This window comes from Callospermophilus lateralis, chromosome 6 (assembly GCF_048772815.1).
Source record: "Callospermophilus lateralis isolate mCalLat2 chromosome 6, mCalLat2.hap1, whole genome shotgun sequence".
Classification (NCBI taxonomy): Eukaryota; Metazoa; Chordata; class Mammalia; order Rodentia; family Sciuridae; genus Callospermophilus; species Callospermophilus lateralis.
Genome location: NC_135310.1, coordinates 140,846,076 through 140,867,694, shown reverse-complemented (window position 1 = coordinate 140,867,694; position 21,619 = coordinate 140,846,076). Strand labels below are relative to the sequence as shown.

Sequence of the window (21,619 nt, the reverse complement as noted above, 5' to 3'; positions counted from 1 at the left end):
CCGCACCGCCTCCCGCAAGGCCCGGAGCCGCCGACAAGGGCGCGGGTCGGGCGCGGCGCCGGCTCCTCCTCCTCCCGCGGCCGGCGTGTAGCAGCAGAGAGCGGCGGGCTCGGCCGCGGCACTGAACCGATGAGCGGCGGCGGCTGAGGGCCCGGCCGGCCTCTGCCCGCCTCTGCCAGGCGCCCAAGCGGGGCCGCAGCGCCCGGGGCGCGGGGTCCGGCGGGTGACATGGGGGCGACCTGACGCACTCGGGGCCGCGGAGCGCCCTCTCTAGAGCCGCGGGCCCTGCTCGGCGGCGGCGGCTGCGGGCGCCCGGCCCGGCGCGCTCTGCCCGGGGCGCCCGCGGAGCTCCGCCGCGCTCTATGCGCCTCTGCGGGCGCCGCGGGCCCGGGCCATGGCTATAGACCGGCGGCGTGAGGCGGCGGGTGGCGGGTCCGGGCGGCAGGCGCCTCCGGCGGAGGAGAACGGCTCCCTGCCGCCGGGGGACGCGGCGGCCTCGGCGCCCCTCGGGGGACTCGCGGGCCCGGGCGGCGGCGCGGAGATCCAGCCGCTGCCTCCGCTGCATCCCGGCGGCAGCGGCCCGCACTCGAGCTGCTGCTCGGCGACTGCTGCCCCGAGCCTCCTGTTGCTGGACTACGACGGGTCGGTGCTGCCCTTCCTCGGGGGTCTGGGCGGAGGCTACCAGAAGACCCTCGTGCTGCTCACCTGGATTCCAGCACTATTCATCGGCTTCAGCCAGTTCTCGGACTCCTTCCTCCTGGACCAGCCCAACTTCTGGTGCCGCGGGGCCGGCAAAGGCGCCGAGCTGGCGGGGAACACAGTCAGCGGCCGGTGGGGCGATATGGGCAATTGGACCAGTCTCCCGACCACCCCCTTCTCCACGGACTCCTGGGGAGCCGCGGGCAACCGAAGCAACAACAGCGGCACAGACAGGGGCGACACGCCACCTCTCCCGTCCCCTCCGGACAAGGGGGATAACGCCTCCAACTGCGATTGCCACGAATGGGACTATGGGATCCGCACGGGCCTCGTTCGCAATGTGGTCAGCAAGGTAAGGGCCGCGACCACCCTGTCCCCATGTCCTTCTCGGGAGCTCTTTCCCCCCTGGGCAGCCTCCAGCCTACCCACCTGTCCCTCTCCCTGCAAACCAAGGTTCAAACCAAAGCTTGAGGGAGACTAGAAGTTCTCCAAGTGGTGCTGGTCTCTGTGTACCTGGATTCTTATTGATTTAATTCTTTGAGATCCATCAAAGACGACATTTATTAGGTGCAAAGCTAGGGCTTTTTACCCCTTCTGCGGTTGCGCTGCGTCCTGCCTCCAAGAGGGCACCTCAGCCTTTACTAATCTGCACCCCAACCCCTGTCCAATGGTCCTATGGAAAAAGATCCCCTCGCTCCAAAACCCCTCCATTACCCGCTGCCCTTTGCTAGATGTCACCCTCACTCAGGCAAAGATGGCCCACTCCCAGGGTGAGGCTGCTGACCTGTCACCAGGCGGCCCTGGAGGACTTGCCTCCTTCAAGGTCGCTGGTTGGAGCCAGGATCAGGGCTCTGTTCTTTTCACAGGCTAGTTGTCCTTGTGTCTCCCACAAAGAAACATCTATCCATGAAAATAGTGTCCTATTCTCAGAGATTTCTCTTTCTCTAAGACCTCAGCCATCCCACGCTTGGTTTGGACAGAGTCTAAAGGCAACTGAAGAGCTGAAGTTATAGCCAAAGAAGCAAAGAGCTTTAGAAAATTCCTCCCCCTCCCACTCCATCATCCCCACCATGGTCCAGCCCTCTCCAAAGATGTTGGATTTTAGACTTTGCCACACCAGTGTTCTCTCAAATGTTTTCTCAAATGTTCTCAGGACTTTAGTAAACATCAGTATAGGAAGGATGCTGGGAATATTCTGGGGCCACCACTATTCTTGCACAGCAGTTACATTGTTTTGAGGCACTGAGACCTGGTGAGCTCACTTTGTCCTCTGAGTCTGAGTGGTTCCCCTTGCAGAGGTATTGCATGCAGCAAGAGTGTTTTGTGAGAGAGGTGTGTGGGCCTCAAAATGAAGAGTGGGCAGTGTTAGACAATCATTACCCTAGACATCTATAATTTTTTGATTTTCTTAATGTATAAGAGACATCATATGCCATCCTGTCAAGCAGTTTGTGAAACAGTTTTTGTTTTTTACCCCATAAATGCAGTAGTAAATGTAGATTCCTTCCGCTCCCGCCCTCTGGGCAGCTCTGAGCAGTTTTAGATGCTTAGTCTAAGTGCAAGAATGGAATTTGACAGTTTATGATAGTCAAATGTGCAACTTGCCTCCTGGTAAATCTGTTAGTAAGCAGTTGTAACCTCATGGATGTGTAAGATGAAACTCTTACATCATCATAACTATTGTTTTAATCTTGTACTTACCTAGCCAGAAATGCTCTGTCCTGTGGGAACTGTCTGGTTTAGTTGTCCCAACTGCTCTGCAAGGTAATTAGGAAGATCCTTCCAGGTTGGTTCACCTCTATTCCCTCATTCCCCATCCCCCTCACTCCCCGTCCCCCTTACCAAGTCTCTCCTTTCCAAAGGTGTTTTTGTGACTTATTCTCTTTCATGGAGGCAATATTTCTTTTCTTTTTTGCTTAACAGCCTAGAAAATTTCAGAACAATGACTATTTAAGTCATCATGTATGCCTGACAGAATGAGGATTTGGAAATGTTTTCAAATGTTTGAAGGCTTTTCCAGAGCAGAGAAAGAAGAATGGATGAAAGGGGTGTGTGTGAAGAGTGCTTTGTGTTGGGGTCAAAAAAGAGGTTGAACTTCAAAGTTAGAAGGTGGAAAAGAGTATCTTTCCCCTAGCTATGGGACCCTAGGAGATAGCTATTCAACACTCTATCAGGCAGGATGGGAAAAGAGAACAAATCTTTCTTGAAAATAGACTTTGGAAGGTATTAAAGGTCACAGGTATCACTAATGTATGTGGCATGCTTCTGGGGGAGTGCTTGAAGACATGTTGCAATTCCATGGCACCACCAGAGCAACGCTAAGGGGTAAAGGCCTGGGAACAATAATTAGAGGCATGTTTTCTCATACAGTAAAGACCAGAAAGGACATATTGATTTTCACAGGCCAATATGATCTAAATAAAGGAATGTTCTTCTACAGTGTTCTATAACAAACGCTTTAAAGAGCTTTTCAAGTGCATTTTGGCACTAAGATAGACTTTTTTCTCTGCTGGCTGTGTACACTTAGATACTGTATCAGATGTGCAAATGTGGAATGGATACTGTGACGAGTGGGGGAACTCTAGAGATCAGGTGCCTGTTGTCTTGTGCCTGCATGCCCAAGTAGAAGCAGAAGTAGAAAAAAGGTTTCATATTCTGTCAGTGGATGAAAGTTCAGGGTCAAAAGTTGCCATTTATCCTCTTTTCCTGCCCCATATCATGATCTTCAGCTTGCAAACAAGCTGCAGGCAATGCCCCTGTCACTCAGCATGGATCCTTCAGCAGGTACTTTTCTACAGTTCCCCCTATTCTGTCCCTAGGTGCTAGGTACAGTTCCCACCTTCATTCTCATTAACTTCCGTAGTGCCTACACACTCGAAACCACCAAGCCAGATAGAGTCCCAGGTTGTTACAGGTGAAAGGGATCTTGGGCCTGATAAGCTTCTCTACCCTTCTGAGTTGCCTCTGACAGGCACTTGTTCATCCTTGATTTGAACACTTCCACCCATGGGAAGGAAGTGCTCTATACTTAGGCAAGCACATCTGTAGATGCTCTTCCTTGTGAAACAGTGTGTGAGTGTGAGTGTGTGTGAGTGTGTGTGTGTGTGTGTGTGTGAGTGAATAAGACTTAGGTTCTCTCTTTTTGTATAACAACTCTCTCTTTGGAATGATTGGGTTCCCCCCATCCACCCTCTATATAGAATGCATTTTCAATAGACTCTTTTCTGGCTGAAAATGTCCACCTACTTTAGCTGTTCCATACACGACAGATTCATCTGTGCTGATTGCTCCTTGTGGCATGGGTCTCTTAAGCATGGCACCAGAACGTGACGCAGCAGGCCCTGGGTGTCCTACACAAAAGAGGAAGAGGTGACAAATGGATGCTGGGCCTCTACAAACAGAACCTACAGTTGATGCACGAAAGCTTTGAAAGCTTTTAGTGACATAACATACAATGATTATCTCAAGAACACAGTCACCAAGCCACCTCGTCGTCTTGAGGAGTTGCATTAGGTGAGGGCTTTCTTTGCCAAGGCTGGTGTAGCAGAGTGCAGGACTTAGGTTTCATCTTAATAGTTTTGGGAAAATTATTCTTCCCTGTTAGGATATTATTTTTTTTTGTTTTTATTTTTTGACTTGGTCCTTGGTATTGGTTATCTATATCAGAATTTCCATTATAGAACCTGCAATGCCTTCAAAATAACAACAACAACAACAATGTCATCACTTTTCTTTGGTGCAGCCTTTTATACATTTAAAACATTTTTAACCATGCATCATTTCCTTTGATTAAGAATAACAATAACCCAGGGTGGCTCACGCCTATAATCCCAGCAGGTTGGGAAACTGAGGCAGGAGGGTTGTGAGTTCAAAGCCAGCCTCGGCAACTTAGCATGGTCATAACAACTCAGTGAGACTGTCTGCAAATAAAATACAAAAAAAAGGGCTGGGGATGTGACTCAGTGGTAAAGTGCCCCTGGATTCAATCTCTGGTACCAAAACAAAGTAACAGTAAAAATAAAAATAACCCAAGGCCAGTCTTAACATGCAATGGGTATTGCTGATTCATACCTCAGTGGTATGAATTCAGTGTGTGAATGGGCCAGGTATTTTGCACAGGAACCATGTACTCAACTTCCTTATGACTTTCATAGTTCTCCATATTTCATCTCCCAGTTCCATTGAAAGGTATTATCAGGCCACGTGTGGTGACACATACCTATAATCCCAGCAACTCAAGAAGCTGAAGCAGGAGGATGGCGAGTTCAAAGCCAGCCTCAGCAAGGGAGATGTTAAGCAACTCAGTGAGACCCTGTCTCTAAGTAAAATACAAAATGAGGCTGGGGATGTGGCTCAGTGGCCAGTGCTCCTGAGTTCAATCCCAGGTACCCTCCCTTGGTACTATCGCTGTCCTTCTGGAAAAAAAGAAAAAAAAAAAAGGAGTGAATGAAATCCTTCAGGGTTACACAGAAAGCAGGTGGTGGGGATCTGAGCACAGGAGAGTCTGGCTCATCTCACTTGGCTTCCTTCTTCCACCCCAACATGCAACTCAAACTCTCATACTTCTGAGATTTTAGTAAAGAAAAACACCATAGATTTAAAAATATTATTTTAAATAATTTGCATACATCTGAGTGAATTCTGATTAGCCTCTAATGCTCACTACTTTCTTGAATAATATTTAGAATTTTGCTGATAATTGATGATAACTAACCTTCCCAAGTCCTTTTTTTTTTTTTTTTTTTTTTTTTTTTTGCTAATTTTGAAGTTTAGTTTGGTTGTTCATCTCCAATCTTCTGATTTTTTTTTTTTCCTTAAAGATTTCTGACCTTTATCCTGAAAGTTGTTAAATATCCTGGGAAATAATTTGTATCTTTTTTTAGAAGTTATTTAAAGTGACATCAGTAAAATTTAATTAAGACTAAAAATAATTACAATATCATTGCAATTGTAATATTTTTTAAAATAGCTCACAATTCTATTATCCTAGTCTAATAACTGGTTTTTACTTTTTAAATGCTTTATACACACACACATCTTTTTTTTTTTTTTTTTTTTTTACATTTTCAGTCAATGTGTTCATTTAATGTAGTTTGCTATTAATTTGTACCATGTTGAAAAGATTTTAAATGCTTGATATTGTTGTCAACTTACTAAAATTTCTTGAACTCTTTTGCTAATACTGCACTAACTACCATTAGCTCATCCCTAGTCTGATATGTGGAAATTAAATCTGGTTATTGTTGTAATTTGCAGTTAGTATGAGAGCTAACCCATCTTTTTGCAAGCTTTTGAGCTCTTTGTGTATTCTTTGAATTGTCTCTTCATGTCTTTGCCTTTGAATGTATGTGTGTTTCGGGGATTATTATTTTCCTATTGACGTATAGAAGCCCTTTATGCTTTGAGTAAATGAATCTGTTTTGATTTCTTAAAAACACTTTTTCTCTAGCTTCGCATAAATGTTTGGTTTGGATAGGGGCAAACGACAGGTTTTTCTTTTATGGTTTCTGGGTTTTGTGTTAGATTTAGTGCTTTGATATGCCTGAAATATTAGGGAGGGGAAAAAAAAACATGTTTTCTTTTAGTGTTTTTATGATCTCATTTCCTGTTTATTTTAGTGTTACAAGTATCTGTTTTGCTTTTATAGAGCTATTAGAATAGGATTAGGCTTGAAAGGGAAATACTAGGTCAGAGGATAACCAGCATTTCATGCAGACCTTCACTTAATTAATCAGTGACTCTTATCAATGCAAAGACTAGAAGCTAACCAGCTGAAAAACTGGGGGACAGCAGTCTTCCTGGGTGGTGTGTCTCCCTTCCTTCTTCCTCTTCTTGTTCTGAACTGTTATGTTGTTTTTGTTATTGTTAGAATTCTCCGTAAGTCTCTTTTGTGTATGTGTATGTCATTAGCATTTTTTGTACATTGCAATTTATTTATTTATTTTTTTAACGAAAGGTATGACGGACTCAAAACATGTTGGACTTTCTGAATGTTAGTTCTGGCCTTGTCACAGACCAATGGTGTCCTGGAGCCAGTTTGGCTGCCATTGACTCTGAGCCACCTTGCCCATCACTGTCCAACTTCACGTCCAATTCTGTCAAGTTGGCAGCTTAGAATGGGCCACAGTGGGAGTATTTACACCATGAAAATTGGCAAACTACAGTCCAGGGTGTGCATTTTTCTTAAGAGAGCCAGGTGTTCAGCATTTATCACACTAATCTGTGACCCTGAGCTTTCTCTCTTTGTCTTTTATTCCCCAATTTTTCCCTCCCTCCTCCTTCCCTTTCACAGGTGCCTATTCTGAGCAAAGCATTGTGTTGGGGATATAATGATGGGTGAAAATAGACAGCTCAGCTTCCACAGACTCTGCAGACTAATACAGAGGGCATGCCCCAACTGATCAAATAATCTTTTAATTACAAACAAAGTTAAGTATGAGGAAAGAGAGAAATGAGAGACAAGAAAAGAGGGGGGAAAAAACTGACTTTGACTGACTGCTGTGAGAAACTGAAATCCGAGATGGGATCTGAGGGTTGGGGGGCAGGGGTAGGTGGAGTGCTGTGTGTTTTCCACAAAGAGCAAACAGCAGTTTCAAGGGTCCTGTGGCATGCAGAGCCTGGCGTTGATAGCAGTCAGTATGGGAATGGGGGATGGGGATTCCTTATAAACCATGTGAAAATCTTTTCCTTTAATTCTGGAGCAAAGGAAAACCATCAAAGAGTGTTAAGCAGAGTGGGGGGGTATGACTTGGTGAGAACTCTTTTTGAAGAGACCTGTCTGGCTGCAGTGTGAAGACTTCCTGGGGTGGGATGTGCTGAGCAGACAAGGGCAGGCCGGGAGGCCCACAGAAGCTGCTGACTTCCATATATCAGGGCTGGTCGGGAGGCTGCTGCTCTGGAGAGCCACCCAGGAGGCAATGGCTTAGGAATGGAGGCTGGGAGTGGAGTGAGAAGACAGACTGTGCTCCTGAAGTCTTGAGGCTCTGTAGCCACCACAGGCAAAGGGGGGAGAGGACAGCATTTGGTGGAAGAGGCCTCCTGACCAGTGGAGTGCGGAAACCAGGCCTGTGTGTGCTGCCAGTGGAGCCAGGCTGCTGGGAGCTTCGGGACTGGACCAGGCTTTGGGCAACCTGAGGCCAGATAAAGGGGCCTAAAAGCTGTTCACTGGGCTTTGTTAGGAAACACTGGCCCTTAAGGATATTCTAGCATTTTCTCACATCCTCATGCTCCAAGAGAAAGGGTGCTAATTAAACTTGCACAAGGCTGAGCGATCCAGCTGTGGGCAACAGGAGGGCTAGAATTGACTTCCCTTCAACCAGCTGTCCCTGGGCTTACGTGCCTTGGGTAGGTACCAGATTGTCCTGTGTAGAGCGGTGGTGAAGGTCTCTCCTTGTCCCAAGGGCTCAGTTTACAGGTGAGAAGACTGAACAAGAGGTCACTGACTTGCCCAAAAGTCACCAGACTATTAGGGTTTGAATCCATTTGTCATCACCCTCTGCTCCAGAGTGACCCTCAGACAGAGAAAGACCAGGAAGTGCAGACAGGGGCTCTGCCTTTCTTTGGCTCTCTCTTTCACTGGCCTGTCAGATGATTCTTTTGCAGCCTGAGAGTGGCCCTAAGTGTGTGTGTGTGTGTGTGTTGGGGGGCGGGGGTTCAGTACAGTTGAGATACGGTGATCCTGTGGCTTTGTGTGGGTGGGCTTCTGCAGACCACCTCTCTGGGCAGATTTCTCTCCCTTCTCAGCCTCCTTAGTCCCCTCATCTGACTTTCTGCCTCATCTTGCCTCCCTTAAAACCTCAGGACCCAGAGACTCTAAGTAAGATGGAGCCCTATCCTCTTTGCTTCCCTCCTTGGAGCCTCCTATGGCTCCCTTTCATGGCCACATGAACTGTCACCATCAGACCTGAACCCTACATGCCTTTTCCCCTCTTCCCTGCCACCTGCTTTGTTGTAGGAAATGTCTCGTAGCTCCCAGCCTAGTCTTGGTGCTTTGCTCATGCTGTTCCACCTGTCTGGAACACCCTTCCCTCCATCTTTCAACCCTCTGGTTACAATTCATCCTTCAAATCAGCCGTCCCCTGAGGGAGCACCCACCTGTTCCCTCACCTTAACACTGGCTGTATCCTGGTTGGAAGGATGTCTGGAGAGCCCCTGAGTGTCTGAGCTCACCTGAACTTGATGTCATGGAAGACACAAGTGCGTTCTCATTTGGCAGGGGGTAGAGTGCAATGCCCGTGCTTCTTATTACAGGCTTGGCTTTGGGAACATTCCTTCACCTGTTTCCTTATAGGCAGGGCGGGGTTGTGCTGCCTCACCGCCCGGGAAGTGGTGGGGCTAGGAGGAGAACACCTGAGAAGCATCTGTGCCACCCTCCCAGGCCCCTGGCAAACAGGAGGCACCTGGGAAAGCTCAGGTGCCTTCCCCTCCTCCGCGGCTGGGGCAAGGGCTGCCCCCGATGAGTCACTGGAGAAGTACTTGGATGGAGGAGCAAATAGGCCACACCCGAAAAGGCCGTTGATTCCTTGGGAATGCCAAGATGTCTGGCCCTGGGCCACCAGGGTGCCTTCTTCACATGGGGAAGCTGGGTTGAGGGGGATTGGAAGAGCCCCAGACAAAAAAGTCGTCCCCCAGGGGACGGTTGGTTCGTGGAACTCCAAACTAAAAATCAAAACAGGTCGATGGCCACAGAACTCAGGACTCACGGAGAGCAGCCAGGACTGGAGAAGGGATGTGAGAGTAGGAATCGGCCCAGCACTTCACTAACTTCAGGGAGCTCTTGGATGAGGAACCTGAGTTCATGATGGACGGCAGAGAAAGAAGTAGAATGCTTCAGAGTCTGGGTTAGCTGTGCCAGGCGATAGCACACATCAGGGAGCCTGGAATTTTAAAGAGGAGTTGATGGTTAACAGCAGAGAGCAAATTTTAGGAGAGGTGAGAACTGGAGGAAAGAGTGGGAGTCTTTGGAGAGCTGCCCCTTCCCACCTGGAGCATTACCTGGCGGGGTGTTTCCCAGAAGCCTTTGACTTTGACCTCAATAGTCTCTGACCTGCTGGGGGTTAGTCATCTTGGTTTGGTTTTTGTTTGTTTGTTTTTTCTTTGTTCAGCCTTGACTCAGTGCTGCTTATTACCAGTGGACAGATTTCCCTCCAAACAGGTGACCTGGCGATTGACAAGGGCCTGTGCCTCTAGGAAAGGAGGCAGAGGTGATTGATGGTGTGGAGTGGAACCACCACTGTGACAGAACCCTCCAGACTATTCCATTTGTCTAGCGTTACACTGTGTCGGAACTCTCTCGTCATCCCTTCACTTACAAATAACAAGAACCAAACTTCAAGTTTCATTAATAAAATAGATATCTATTGCAAAGAGGTAGGGTGTGTGCTTGTGGGTGGGTGCTTCTGATATCACAAAGTGGGGGTCTTCCAGGAACCCTGCCACCATTATCACTGTCCTTGTCATCACCCTCTTGTAAGCCGCATCTGCCCTGGCCTTTCCTGTAAGCCAGCTCTGTGCCTTCTCCAGACTGGCTTGGTCTGGGCTTTTCCTTACCCGGCTGTTACAATTCCCGAGTTCCAGGTGAAAGTCTGCTGCCCAGCTGGGGCCAGGGTGGGGAAAGACAGCTTCCAGAGCAGGGGTGCAGTTACCTGGACTGGGGGACTCCTTCAAACCATGTGACAGCGTCTGGGTTTTGCTTTTCCTTAAATGGGCTAGAAGGGGTTAGGCACAGATACTTTGGGTAATTGAGAATCATTAAGTACCAGGGATGCAGCCATTAAATGCTCCAAACCAAAACCCTTTTCCTTCCCAGAGTCTCAGGATGGAACTTACTGGCTACTTAAGCTTAGCATGGAATTGGGGGGAACACACCTCCCAAGGCTTGTTGGAATAATTAAAGAAGGTCTTAGGTGTTAGCTCCGGTTCACCACTGAGAACTTAAAAAGAGCCCTTGTGCAGGCACCAAAAGAGTTTTGCAAATTGTTACTACCTCTACCCCCAAAGTCAAGACCAGCTACATAATTTGTAGGGCTCGGTGCAAAAAAATGAAAATGCAAAGTGTTAAGAAGAGCTGGGCCAACTGGGTGACCTACACCTATAATCCTAACTACTAGGGAGGCTGAGGCAGAAGGATCAAAAGTTTGAGGCCAGCCTCAGCAACTTAGTAAGATCCTGTCTCAAAATAAAAAAGACTAGGAATATAGCTTGGTGGTAGAACACCCTTGGGTTCAAACCTCAATACAAAAAAAAAAAAAAGCAAGACAATGACAGCAAAGCAATTTAGCTCAATGTGGCCCTACTGAAAGCAGGGCCCTCTGAGCCTGATATCTGTCACAAGGCCAGCTGTCACTGCTTCAAAGCTAATGTGTCTGTCTTCCTTATTTTACAAGTTCACACTATTGTCTCTGCCTCTCTCTACTCCTTTGTTGTGTTCCACATCTTTTTCTAGATTTCTTCTGGTGAAAAGAGAACACTTTTTGAGGCCCTGCTTTGGCCAGGAAGTACTGGCACAAAGACCCAAATTGGTTAATTTTGTGAGAAATTAAAGAGCCAGGGAGCCGGCTCACACTGGAAAACACTATTGTAGAAGCAAGACAGACTTATCTGGACAGAAAACCAAACAGCTGAGTCACAGGGATGTGTGGTAGAGAATGTTAAGTCATAGGAATGCGAGTTAAGTGTTTATCAGGCTCTTTCCCCGCCCTCCCCCCCACCCCCCTCTCTGTGCTGGGGATCAAACCCAGTGCCTCACACATGCTAGGCAACTGCTCTACCACGGAGCTACACCCCAGCCCAGGCTTTTTTTTTTTTTTTTTTTTTTTTTAAGTAGAAGATGGAAAGTTGGTATTTTATACAATTTAATTCTACTGTGAATAGCGCCACTTTATTTCTTAGTGCCATTTAAAAAAATAAGCGCAGAGGAGAGGATGCCAGTGGCATCCACCAACAGCGAGCTTCCCAGGGGTCATATTGAATTATGGATGGTTAGGCAGCCAGCCTCATCATTTGCACTACAGAGTGTTTCCTCCCAGATTCGATTACAGGTCCCCTTTCTCTCTGTGTTTAAAAGATGCTTTACAAATTGGGCAGCTTTGATTGCTGCATATTGAGGCACTTCACTGGTGTCAAGCGCATGCATGTGAGCACTTAGAGTAAGCACAAAGTTTTTGTCTTATGTTATTTAAAATCTGGAAAAAAAAAAAAAAAACCCATTGCACTACACCTACATAAAATGGACCATTTTAACCATTTCTCAGGGCCCAGTTCAGTGGCGTGAAGCACCTTCACACTGTTGTGCAGACATTGGTGCTGTCCACCTCCAGAACTGTCTTCATCTTCTCAAACTGAAACTCTGACCCTGTCTAAACAAGAGCTCTCCTTTCCCTCCCCCTCCAGCCCCTAATAACCAACATCCTGCTTCCTGTATCTTGATGACTCTGGGTACCTCAAATAAGTGGCACATGTAGTATTTGCCCCTTTGTGACAGGCTCATGCCACTGCAAATGATCTCAAGGAGTGGATATAGAGGTAAGCATGCCCTGAGAGGCAGGTGAGCAGCCCGGCTAGGGAGTCACCTGAGCCATAGGAGCCCAGAGGAGCTTCAGCCATCTGTCAGGCAGGGAAGCTCAGTGGTGGGGACATGCTATTTGAGCCTCTCTGAAGGAGGGCTTGGGTGGTGACCAGTGGAAAGGAAGCCTTCTCTGAGGAGCTGGTGGAGGCTGGGAAGGCTGTGTGCAGGGTGCGGAGGGGTTGGTCCTAGAGGCAGCATGGGACCCCGCCCTTGGGCACGCGTTGGTTGGTTTTCCCCTAGGTCTCCTGAAGTGTGTCAACAGGGAGATGATAGAAGAGTAAGCTTTTACCACCCGAGGGGGAGAGACCCTGGGGAGAAGCTGCCCTCGTCCTGGCTCCAGACTTCTGTCCGCCTGAGTAGCCTGTCCAGAGCCCCCCAGTGTTGTCCCCCGGACACATTCACATGACTTTTGTTTGTTTGCTGTTCTGGTGTTGGGATGGAACCCAGGGCTTTGCACAGGCTAGATGAGTGCTCAACCACTGAGCTCCACTCTGAGCCCTCTGGGCCTCTTAACACCCCCCAGCAAGCCCACATGACAAAATGTGACCGACCGTGACCCCGCCCCTAGACCACTGCCTCCCGCTTGGTGTCTACAGCGCTGGGAAGTGGCAGCTCTTCCCAGAGTCCCCACTGGCCACCACATAGTCTCCCTGCTACTGCAGGTGGCTGGCCTGATGCCAGACCCCATGGGACCGCAAGGGATTTCAGCTGGCCTCTCCGTATTAGCTCTGGGGCTGCCGTCACAAACCCCACAGACTCGGTGGGCTTAACCAGCAGATGTGCATTTCCTCCAGATCGGAGGCTGAAATCCATCTAAGATCAAGGTGTTGGCAGGGCTGGTTCCTCCCAAGGCCTTGCTTCTTGGCTCTGAGATGCCTGCTTCTTCCTGGGTCCTCACAGCATCCTGTGTGTGTGTGTGTGTGTGTGTGTGTCCGTCTGTCCTCCTCTCCCTACTTTTTTGGGGGGTTTCGACCCGGGGTCTCACACATGCTAAACGCATTCTTTACCACTGAGCTACATGCCCAGACCCTCCTCTTCTTATAAGGTCACCAGTCGTATTGGACCAGGGCCCACCCATGTGACCTCATTTTACTTTTATTACCTTATTAAAGGCCCTATCTCCAAACACAGTCATATTTTGAGCTACAGAGGGTAGGACTTAGCATCTGAGTTTTAGAACCACAGTTCAGCCCTAACCCCAGATCCAGCACTCCTGTGTGGGGCAGTCCTGAGGGGCCTTGGCAGCCTCATGTTTCCTGGAAGCCCTAGCTGGACCTGCTGGACTGGGCTCTGATCCTGTCCACACCCCCTGACCAAGCCCAGTGTGTGTGTTCTGTATTGTGGTTGAGAAGTTCATTGTGACTCTTTGGTTTCAATGCTCCACAGTTTTTAAGATGCAGTTGGACCTGGTGAGTGGGCTTTCAGGTTCCCTGTCCTCTCTCCTGTCTCTGTCGCCACTGAAATCCTATATTCCAGCCGCTAATCTGTCTCCCACAGCTGTGTCATCTTTGCATAGACCATCCGTCAATCCAGAGCCCTCCCCTCCCCCTTGCTACCCCTTTCAGCCCTTCTGGGCTCCCTATTTCCCCACTCTCATACCCCAATCCTGCTGCTCAAATATGGGTCCTCAGCAACTGAACCTAGTAGGTGCTCAGTAAGCATGTCTTTAAAGGTGCCAGTAAGGAGGTTGTTAAGGGGCCATGGCTTGCATCTGACTGAAGTCACAGCATTTTATTCTAGGATGATCAGAATGGAAAGAAGATAGATACATAGGTCAACTCAGACCTAAAGTCAAAATTGACTGAGCTGTTGAAGACAAAGGATATTGTTTATCTGCAATGAACACTGATCAAACTCGAGTTCAAGCTGGGTTGTAGCGTGGATAATGACTTGACTGTAAACCACTTGATGTCACGGTGACTTTCTCTAGAATGAATTGGTCCAGTCTGAGTCTAGGGTTGGTCATTGTGGGATCCGGAGCATTTACTTTTTATTTGTTTATTTATTTATTTTTGGTTCTGGGAATTGAACCCAGGGGTGCTTAACCACTGAGCTACATCCCCAGCCCTTTTTACTTTTTTTTCTTTTTTAAGAGAGAGAGAGGGAAAGAGAGAGAGAGAGAGAGAGAGAGAGAGAGAATTTTAATATTTATTTTTTAGTTATCGGCGGGCACAACATCTTTGTTTATATGTGGTGCTGAGGATTGAACCCGGGCCGCACGCATTCCAGGCGAGCGTGCCACTGCTTGAGCCACATCCCCAGCCCTACTTTTTATTTTGAGACAGTGCCTCACTAAGTTTCTCAGGGTCTTGCTAAATTGTTGAGGCTGGCCTTGAAACTTGAAATCCTCCTATCTCAGCCTCCTGAGTTGCTGGGATTACAGGCATGCACCACCATGCCTGGCTGGGTCCAGATCTCATAGTTGCTGGGGAACTTTTGGAAATATCTGTGGCGTCCTGGCATCATATAGTTCTCTGGATGATTTCCATGGATTTTGTTTCCTGGGGGACATTTGACATGTCTGGAGATGTTATTTCGGTTGACACACTAGGTGGTGGTGGGGTTGTGGCTGGTGTTGACATCTAGTGGGCAGAGGCCGTGAGTGCTGCTGAACATCTGAGAATCTGCAGGACAGTGCACATGAGAGAACAATCCAGCCCCAAGTGCTCCAAGTGCCCCAAGTATGAGAAGGCCTGGTCTAGGTTGATGTGCAGCTGCATTGTGTTTCCTGACCACACCCCACAGATGGCCAGGGGTGCTGGGTGGTGAATCAGCCCTGGAGACCTGGGCTCCTATTCAACCCACAGCGGGTGGCCCTAGTGTCCAGGTGAGGGGCTGCCGAAGGGCGTAGCGTCCTGCCTGGGAGGAGCAGCCAGCAATCCTTGCCCTCTGTGAAGGGTTTGCTGAGCTTCTTGATGCTGTAAACACAGTTTGACAGTGTGACCAGCCTTCCTGCAGCGGCACATTTGGAAAAGTGGCCTTTGCCTATTTCTGTGTGAGTGAATGCTGCTGCTGATCAAGTCCCTCTTGGTGTGTGTGGTGCTGAGGAGGAAACCCAGAGCCTAATGAATGCTAAGCACACGCTGGAGCTGAGCCACGTCCTCAGCCCCACAAAGTCCCTCCTGAAAGTATATCCTTTGAACCTCTGCTTAAAGTAACAATGACTGGGAAAGGAAGCATTTATTTGGAAGTAAAAAGGATTTGTTTTCACAATGTCTCTAATTCAGACATGCCTTTTCCATAATTAATTCCCAGTGAGGTGGTTTTCTGATTTTACAGCCCCAGGAAACCAGAGCTCTCCCGAGCTCTCCCATGGGACAAAGACACGAAGTGCTAGAGGCCAGAACCCCATGTAAGCCCTGGCAATGTTTGTTGAGTAACAGATCGGGGCCAGCTTCCTCCTGGAGCACCAGGCAGTGAGCATTGGTCTTGTAACATCTCCCCCCAGTGCTGAGGGAAAGTACCCATGGACTTCAGAGAGTCAGGAAGAGGCTGGGGGTCCCCCAATCCCCTTCAAGTGAACACCCCCAATGACCTAACTTCCTCCCACTAGGCCCCACCTCCTAAACCCCTTCAAGTGCATGCCCCCAGTGACCTAACCTCCTCCCACTAGGCCCTGCCTCCTAAAGGTTCCACCACCTCCCAGTAGCACCTCAGGATGGCGACCAAGCCTTTAACATGTGGGCCTTTGGAGAATATTTCCCTAAACCGCACCATATGTTGCCATGGAATTTAAAGTCTAAGCTGGGCACAGTGGCACATGCCTGTAATCCCAGCTGCTTGGGAGGCTAAGGCAGGAGGATCACAGGTTCAAAACCAGCCTCAGCCACTTAGTAAGCAACCTAGTGAGACCCTGTTTCAAAATAAAGACTAAAAAGGACTAGGGTTATGGCTCAGTGGTTAAGTGCCCTTGGGTTCAATCCCTGTTACAACAACAACAACAAAAAGACTCAGAAATTTAAAAGCAAGTAAGTGTGCCAGATGTTAGCTGAGACTGTTCCCCAGGGGGCACCTACGTTAACCAGAGCTGACCCTCCCCTTGCTCCAGGTGGCCCTGGGACTGCTGTCCCCTATGGGATCTGTCCCTCCTTAAATACAGCACTGTTGGTTCCACTCTTGTCCCTGGACCTGGTAGCATTGTATTCCTTTTGCAGTGTGCTTGACCTTCTTGGTATCTTTAGTGAAGAGCTGCAGAAGATGAGACGGCTGTGTGCAGGCATGGGGTAGAGTGGCTGGTTGGCTCTCAGGAGCTACTTTAGCAAGCAGTCAATGGAGGTGGCTCAGAGACCTTCCAACTTGAGCAAACTAAGGCAAAAGGGTGACGTGTTCTTCACAGAGTCCTGTCTGTGGCTTGGTAGTTCTGGAGCTGTGTTGCCTGGTAAGTCATCAAGTCCATGTTCCAGGGTAGGTTTTTAGAAATTATTTCATTTTAATAGATTTATTTTTAATCATTTTCTGGGACATCCAATGAGAAGCAAACTTGTCAAAAATGAATACTGTCAAAGCTATGAGCAAGTTGAAAAAAAAAAAACTTGGTCATATGTGTCTGTTGAGAATGCATTTGAATTGAATTGGACTATTTTTTAAGTATAAGTAGTAACTTCTCTATTTAATTTATTTCTCATTGGCAATCATGTTGTTCCCCATTTTTAACTCTAGTTCTTTTTAGGTAGAGTCTTAGATAAGTGACTGAGGCAGAGAGGAGTAGTGAAGGGAAGCAAGACTCCAGTCTTTTTGGGAAACTGAAATGAATCACCTTTAACAGGCAGAAATTGTGATAGTCAGCTTCCCATTACTGTAACAAAACACCTGAGATAATCACCATAAGAAGAAGAAAGGTTTATTTTGGCTCACAGTTTTTGAATATTTCCGTTCATGAGTGGTTAACCCATTGCTTTTGGGCCTATGACAAGTTATCACATTATGGTGGGAGCATGTGTTAGATTTTTGTCACTGTGACAAATACCTGATAAACATGAATTAAAGATTTATTTTGGCTGATGGTTTCAGAGGTTTCGGTCCGTGGTTGTCTGCTCCATTGCTTTGGGCCTATGACGAGGTAGAAAAATTATGGCAGAAGGGTGTGCTAGAAGAGCGCTGTTCTCCTCATGGCAGCCAGGAAGCAGGAAAAGGGGAGAGAGGGAGGAAGAGGAAAGGAGAGAGACAAGCTACAGTTCCCAAGGGTGTACCCCAAATGCCCAACTAGGTTCCACCTCCTACAGTCTCCCCTCCTTAATCCACTCAGGTTCGTATTCCTCAGTGGACGAATCCACTGATGAGGCCGGAGCCATCAGGATCTCCTCACTTCAGGCTCTACCTCCGAACACCACCATATTGGAGAACCAGCCTTCCACACATGAGCCTTTGGGGGACATTTTATTTCCAAACCACAATAGAGTGCATGGCAGAGGAGGCTGCCCACCTCATGGTAGCCAGGAAGCAAAGAGAGAGACAGGAAGTGGCTGGGGTCCCAGTATCCCCTTCAAGGGCACACCCCCAATGACCTAACTTCCTCCCCCCGGGCCCCGCCTCTTAAAGGTTCCACCACCTCCCAATGGCACAGAGGCTGGGGACCAAACCTTTAACCCATGGATCTTTGAAAAACACTATCTAGACTACAGTGGAGGGCATCAGGGAATTTAAAGACTCACAGTTTGTCATACTGAAAAGAGGATGTAAGTTCCCCAAACGAATTTTCTACTGGAGTCCTAGGAGGGGGTGTTGCCTAGCCATCTTCTCTGTGTGATCTGTTTGAATTTATTTAGAAAACATAGCAGCTAAATCTTACAGGGCTTGAAAGGTGACGCAGAGGAATCCAGAATCCTGCATCATATTCAGATGTTTACTGAGCAGCTACTATGTGTAAAGCCCTGTTCTGGGAGCTGCCAGAAACCAAGGGAAGACTAAGTGCCTTAGAGGTTGGGGGGAGTGTTCCCATTGGGCAGAGAGGAGGTGTACAGGGGCAGTCCTTCTGGGCAGAAGGAAGCTTGGAGCAAAAGAAGAGAGATGGGGAAGGATAGGGTGTGAGATGGGGATAACTGGAATATAAGTCCTGTGATGGAAGGGATAGGAGGAGAAAAATGGCACAATATTGTGATGGGTTTGGAAGTTCGGGGGTCAGTTAGAATGCTGTCAGCTGCCCATAGCAGGAAAAAGTCCAACTGGGTTAAAAAAAAAATACAGAAATATCATAGGATGTTTCTGGAAGTCTGAAGATAGGGTGAGCTCCAACCCCATTCTGTGTCTCTTCCAGGCCTTCCTCGGCTTTGGCTTCACTCTGCTGCTGTACTAGCTTGCTATTGGCTGCGTAACAAACAGTACCTTCTGGGTGGCCTAGATAGAAGTCATTTATCCTCTCACCATTTTGAAGGCGTAAGTCAAGAGGATGATGTTGGCAGGGCTGGTTTCTCCTGAGGCCTCTCCTTGGCTTGCAGATGGCCATCACGTGGTCTTCCTTTGGTACATGTCTGTGTCCTTGTCTCTCTTTCCCTCTCCTTCCCTCTCCCTCTTTTCTGGTGCTGGGGTGGAACCCAAGACCTTGTACATGTTAACTCTACCTCTGAGCCACACCCCCAGCCCCTGATCTCCTTTTCTTACAAGGACATCAGTCATGTTGGGCATGGTGGCTCACGCCTGTCATCCCAGCAGCTCAGGAGGCTAAGGCAGGAGGACTGTGGGTTCAAAGCCAGCCTCACCAAAAGTAAGGTGCTAAGCAACTCAGTGAGATCCTGTCTCTAAATAAACACAAAATAGGCTGGGATGTGGCTCAGTGGTCAAGTGCCCCTGAGTTCAATCCCTGGTGTCACCCCCCCCCAAAAAAAAAAAAAAAAAAAAAAAGGACATCAGAACCCCAGTCATATTGGGCTAGAACCTCTGTAAAGACTTTGTTCAACCTTAATTACCTCTTTGAAGATCCAGGCCCCAAATACGGTCACTTCTGAGTTACTGGGAGTTGGACTCCAACTTGTCTTGTTGGGGTAGAGGTGGATGCAGGTGCACTCTTTCAGAGACTATCCTTGGAACATGGCGGGATTCCTACCTTCATTTCAGTGTTGGGATATCAGTGTTGCAAGAATGAGGTCTCCATCCCGTTTTGTCAATTGTAAAATTATCACTGTGCACATGAAGGCAGTCCCTGGAGCTTCTATGGAGGTGGCTGCCATAGGGTGGTGGCAGAGGGGACAGGTAATAGCAGGAAGTTCAGCTACTTTTTCTTTTTTTTTGGGGGGGGGCAGTCATACATTTTGAGACGGGATCTCGCTAAGCTGCTGAGGGCCTCACTTAGTTGTGAGACTTGGCCCTGAACTTATGATCCTCCTGCCTCAGCCTCCCAAGTCACTGGGATTACAGGCGTGTGCCACCACACCTGGCTCTGAAGGACAGACCTTGAGACTGATAAAAAATGGTTGTGAATGGCGTGGACCTATGCACACCCTCCCCTGAGTGAGAGAGGACGGAGAAGGAGCAGAGGGGAGAAAGCAGGCGGGTTTGCTGGGCTGGGTATTTTAGGGGTATCATTGTGGATCCTGACAGCAGCCCCCCTGAGAAATGAACTTGTCCTTGAATTTTTCATGAGGAGCTTGGGTGCAGAGAGGTGACAGTCAGTTCTGAAAGGACACAGCCAAGTGCAATGGCAGAGCTGAGGGTTGAGCCCCGGCCAGCGGCTTGCATTCCAGTGGCCACCTATGAGCGGGCACTGCAGAGAGGCTGTGCTCTGGAGGCCCTCTGCAGCCAGAGTTGTCCCTGGCTCTCCGAGGGGCTCCTGTGGAGGACGTACATGGAGGTCGGGCAGTCTCGGTGCTTCTGAGAGTGCAGTGAGGCTCTGTATTGACGACATCCCATAACCACATTTGTCCGGAACCTCAGGCCTTGGAGTCGAAGTGGTACGAACCGTTCCCTGCCCTCTTCTGAGCTCCTGACCTGCAGGTCTGCTCCTTAGGCAGAGGGGACGCTGCAGAAGGCTCCACTCCCAGCGTAGCTCCAGACTGAGCTCTCTGGTCTGTGCTGGCCTCAGCCCCCGTGTGTCCCCACTGCGCTGCCTGTCACCCCGGTGCTGGTGGAGGGAGGAAGGCCCTGTGCAACCCCAGGGAGTCAGATAGGCCTGCCCTGTCTCCAGGCCGGTTGAAAACCTTTCACCAGATTTTCTAAGCTGGAGGTATAATTTGCATATAGAAAATGGGCAGGTTTTAAATGTCTGATTTAGGGCTTAGGCTCACACACAGGCCCATTAACCACTACCTAAACCCAGGTATTTCTCACCGTCGTAATTCCCTCCTGCCCATCACCAGTCAACCCTCCCCTTAGGCAACCACTGCTTTCCTGTCTCTCCCCAGAGCTTAGTTTGTTCTGTTCCCGAAGGTCATGTCAATGAGCTCAGCAGCCTTGTTCATTAGCACCATCTTTCCTTAGCGTGCACGTCACTGTGTGTGGAAGTCATTGTTCCTGTTATTGACAAGAAGCATCGCTGTGCTCTGGTATCTGAGGAAATGGGTTCCAGGACGTCCACAGGTACCAAAATCTGGAGGATGCTCAAGTCCCTTCTGTACATGGTGTAGTATTTGCATTCATCGTGCATACGTGCTTCTTCACTTGTGACTTGTGATAGCTAGTACGATGTAAATGCTCGGTAAACAGCTGTTACACTGTGTTGTTTAGGAAATAACGACCCCAAAAATTCTAAACAGGTTCAAATTTTGTTTTAATATTTTTGACCCTGGTACGTGGACCCCTCAGATACTCCCTCGTTGTGTTTATCTGACCACCTGTTGGAGGCGCTTGGGTTGCCTGGGGTTGCGGCTGGGATGCGTCGCCTGCAAAAATGTTTGAAGTTGTGTCTTCCTTCTTTCCACTCCCTCTTGCCTCTCAGTGCTAATGGTTAAAAATTGATTGATAGAATCAGGGCCGCCATGAGATGCCATGACTTGTCTGGAGGCAGATTTTTTCCTCTGCCTCTTCGTGTTGGGGTGGGAAGCAGGAGGGGTGGGGGGCAGTGGGGAAGGTGCTGCCATCTATGGGGCAGGGATGTCTGGCTGTGGAAAGTCGCAGCCCACAGTTCCCAGGACTCCTTCCAGGGTTGATGGTGCTGTTGTGTGGGCAGGGAGAAGCCACACCTGGAGGTGACGCTGCCAGTCAGCTGCCGTGTGTGACCCAGGGATGACTTAGCAGCTGCTCTGATGGAGTCCCACCCTCTCCCGTGGCACATGACAGAGGCCTCGGGCAGCTGGGACTGCCTGCTCTCTGTAGCCTCATCATCCTCCCTTTCGGTGAGAAGGGCCAGGCAAGCCTCGGAGGGTGGACAGCTGGAGGACCCAAGAACAGGAAAGGGAGCAGATGCCGGTCTGCTGTCATGTAGCC

General features: G+C 48.8%; 1 protein-coding gene across 3 annotated transcripts in view; it reads left to right on the top strand.

Moving 5' to 3' along the window:
* Positions 1-347: 347 nt before the first annotated feature.
* The window catches only part of Slc22a23 (solute carrier family 22 member 23), a 182,036-nt gene continuing 160,764 nt past the window's right edge, over positions 348-21,619 (top strand). For 2 of the 3 annotated variants that reach the window (XM_076859136.1, XM_076859138.2), the window contains exon 1: positions 348-1,051. In XM_076859136.1, coding sequence (XP_076715251.1) covers positions 395-1,051 — 657 coding nt within the window. In that variant the 5' untranslated portion in view covers positions 348-394. The remainder of the gene's footprint in view (positions 1,052-21,619) is intronic. The other variant, XM_076859140.1, reaches the window with a different exon arrangement.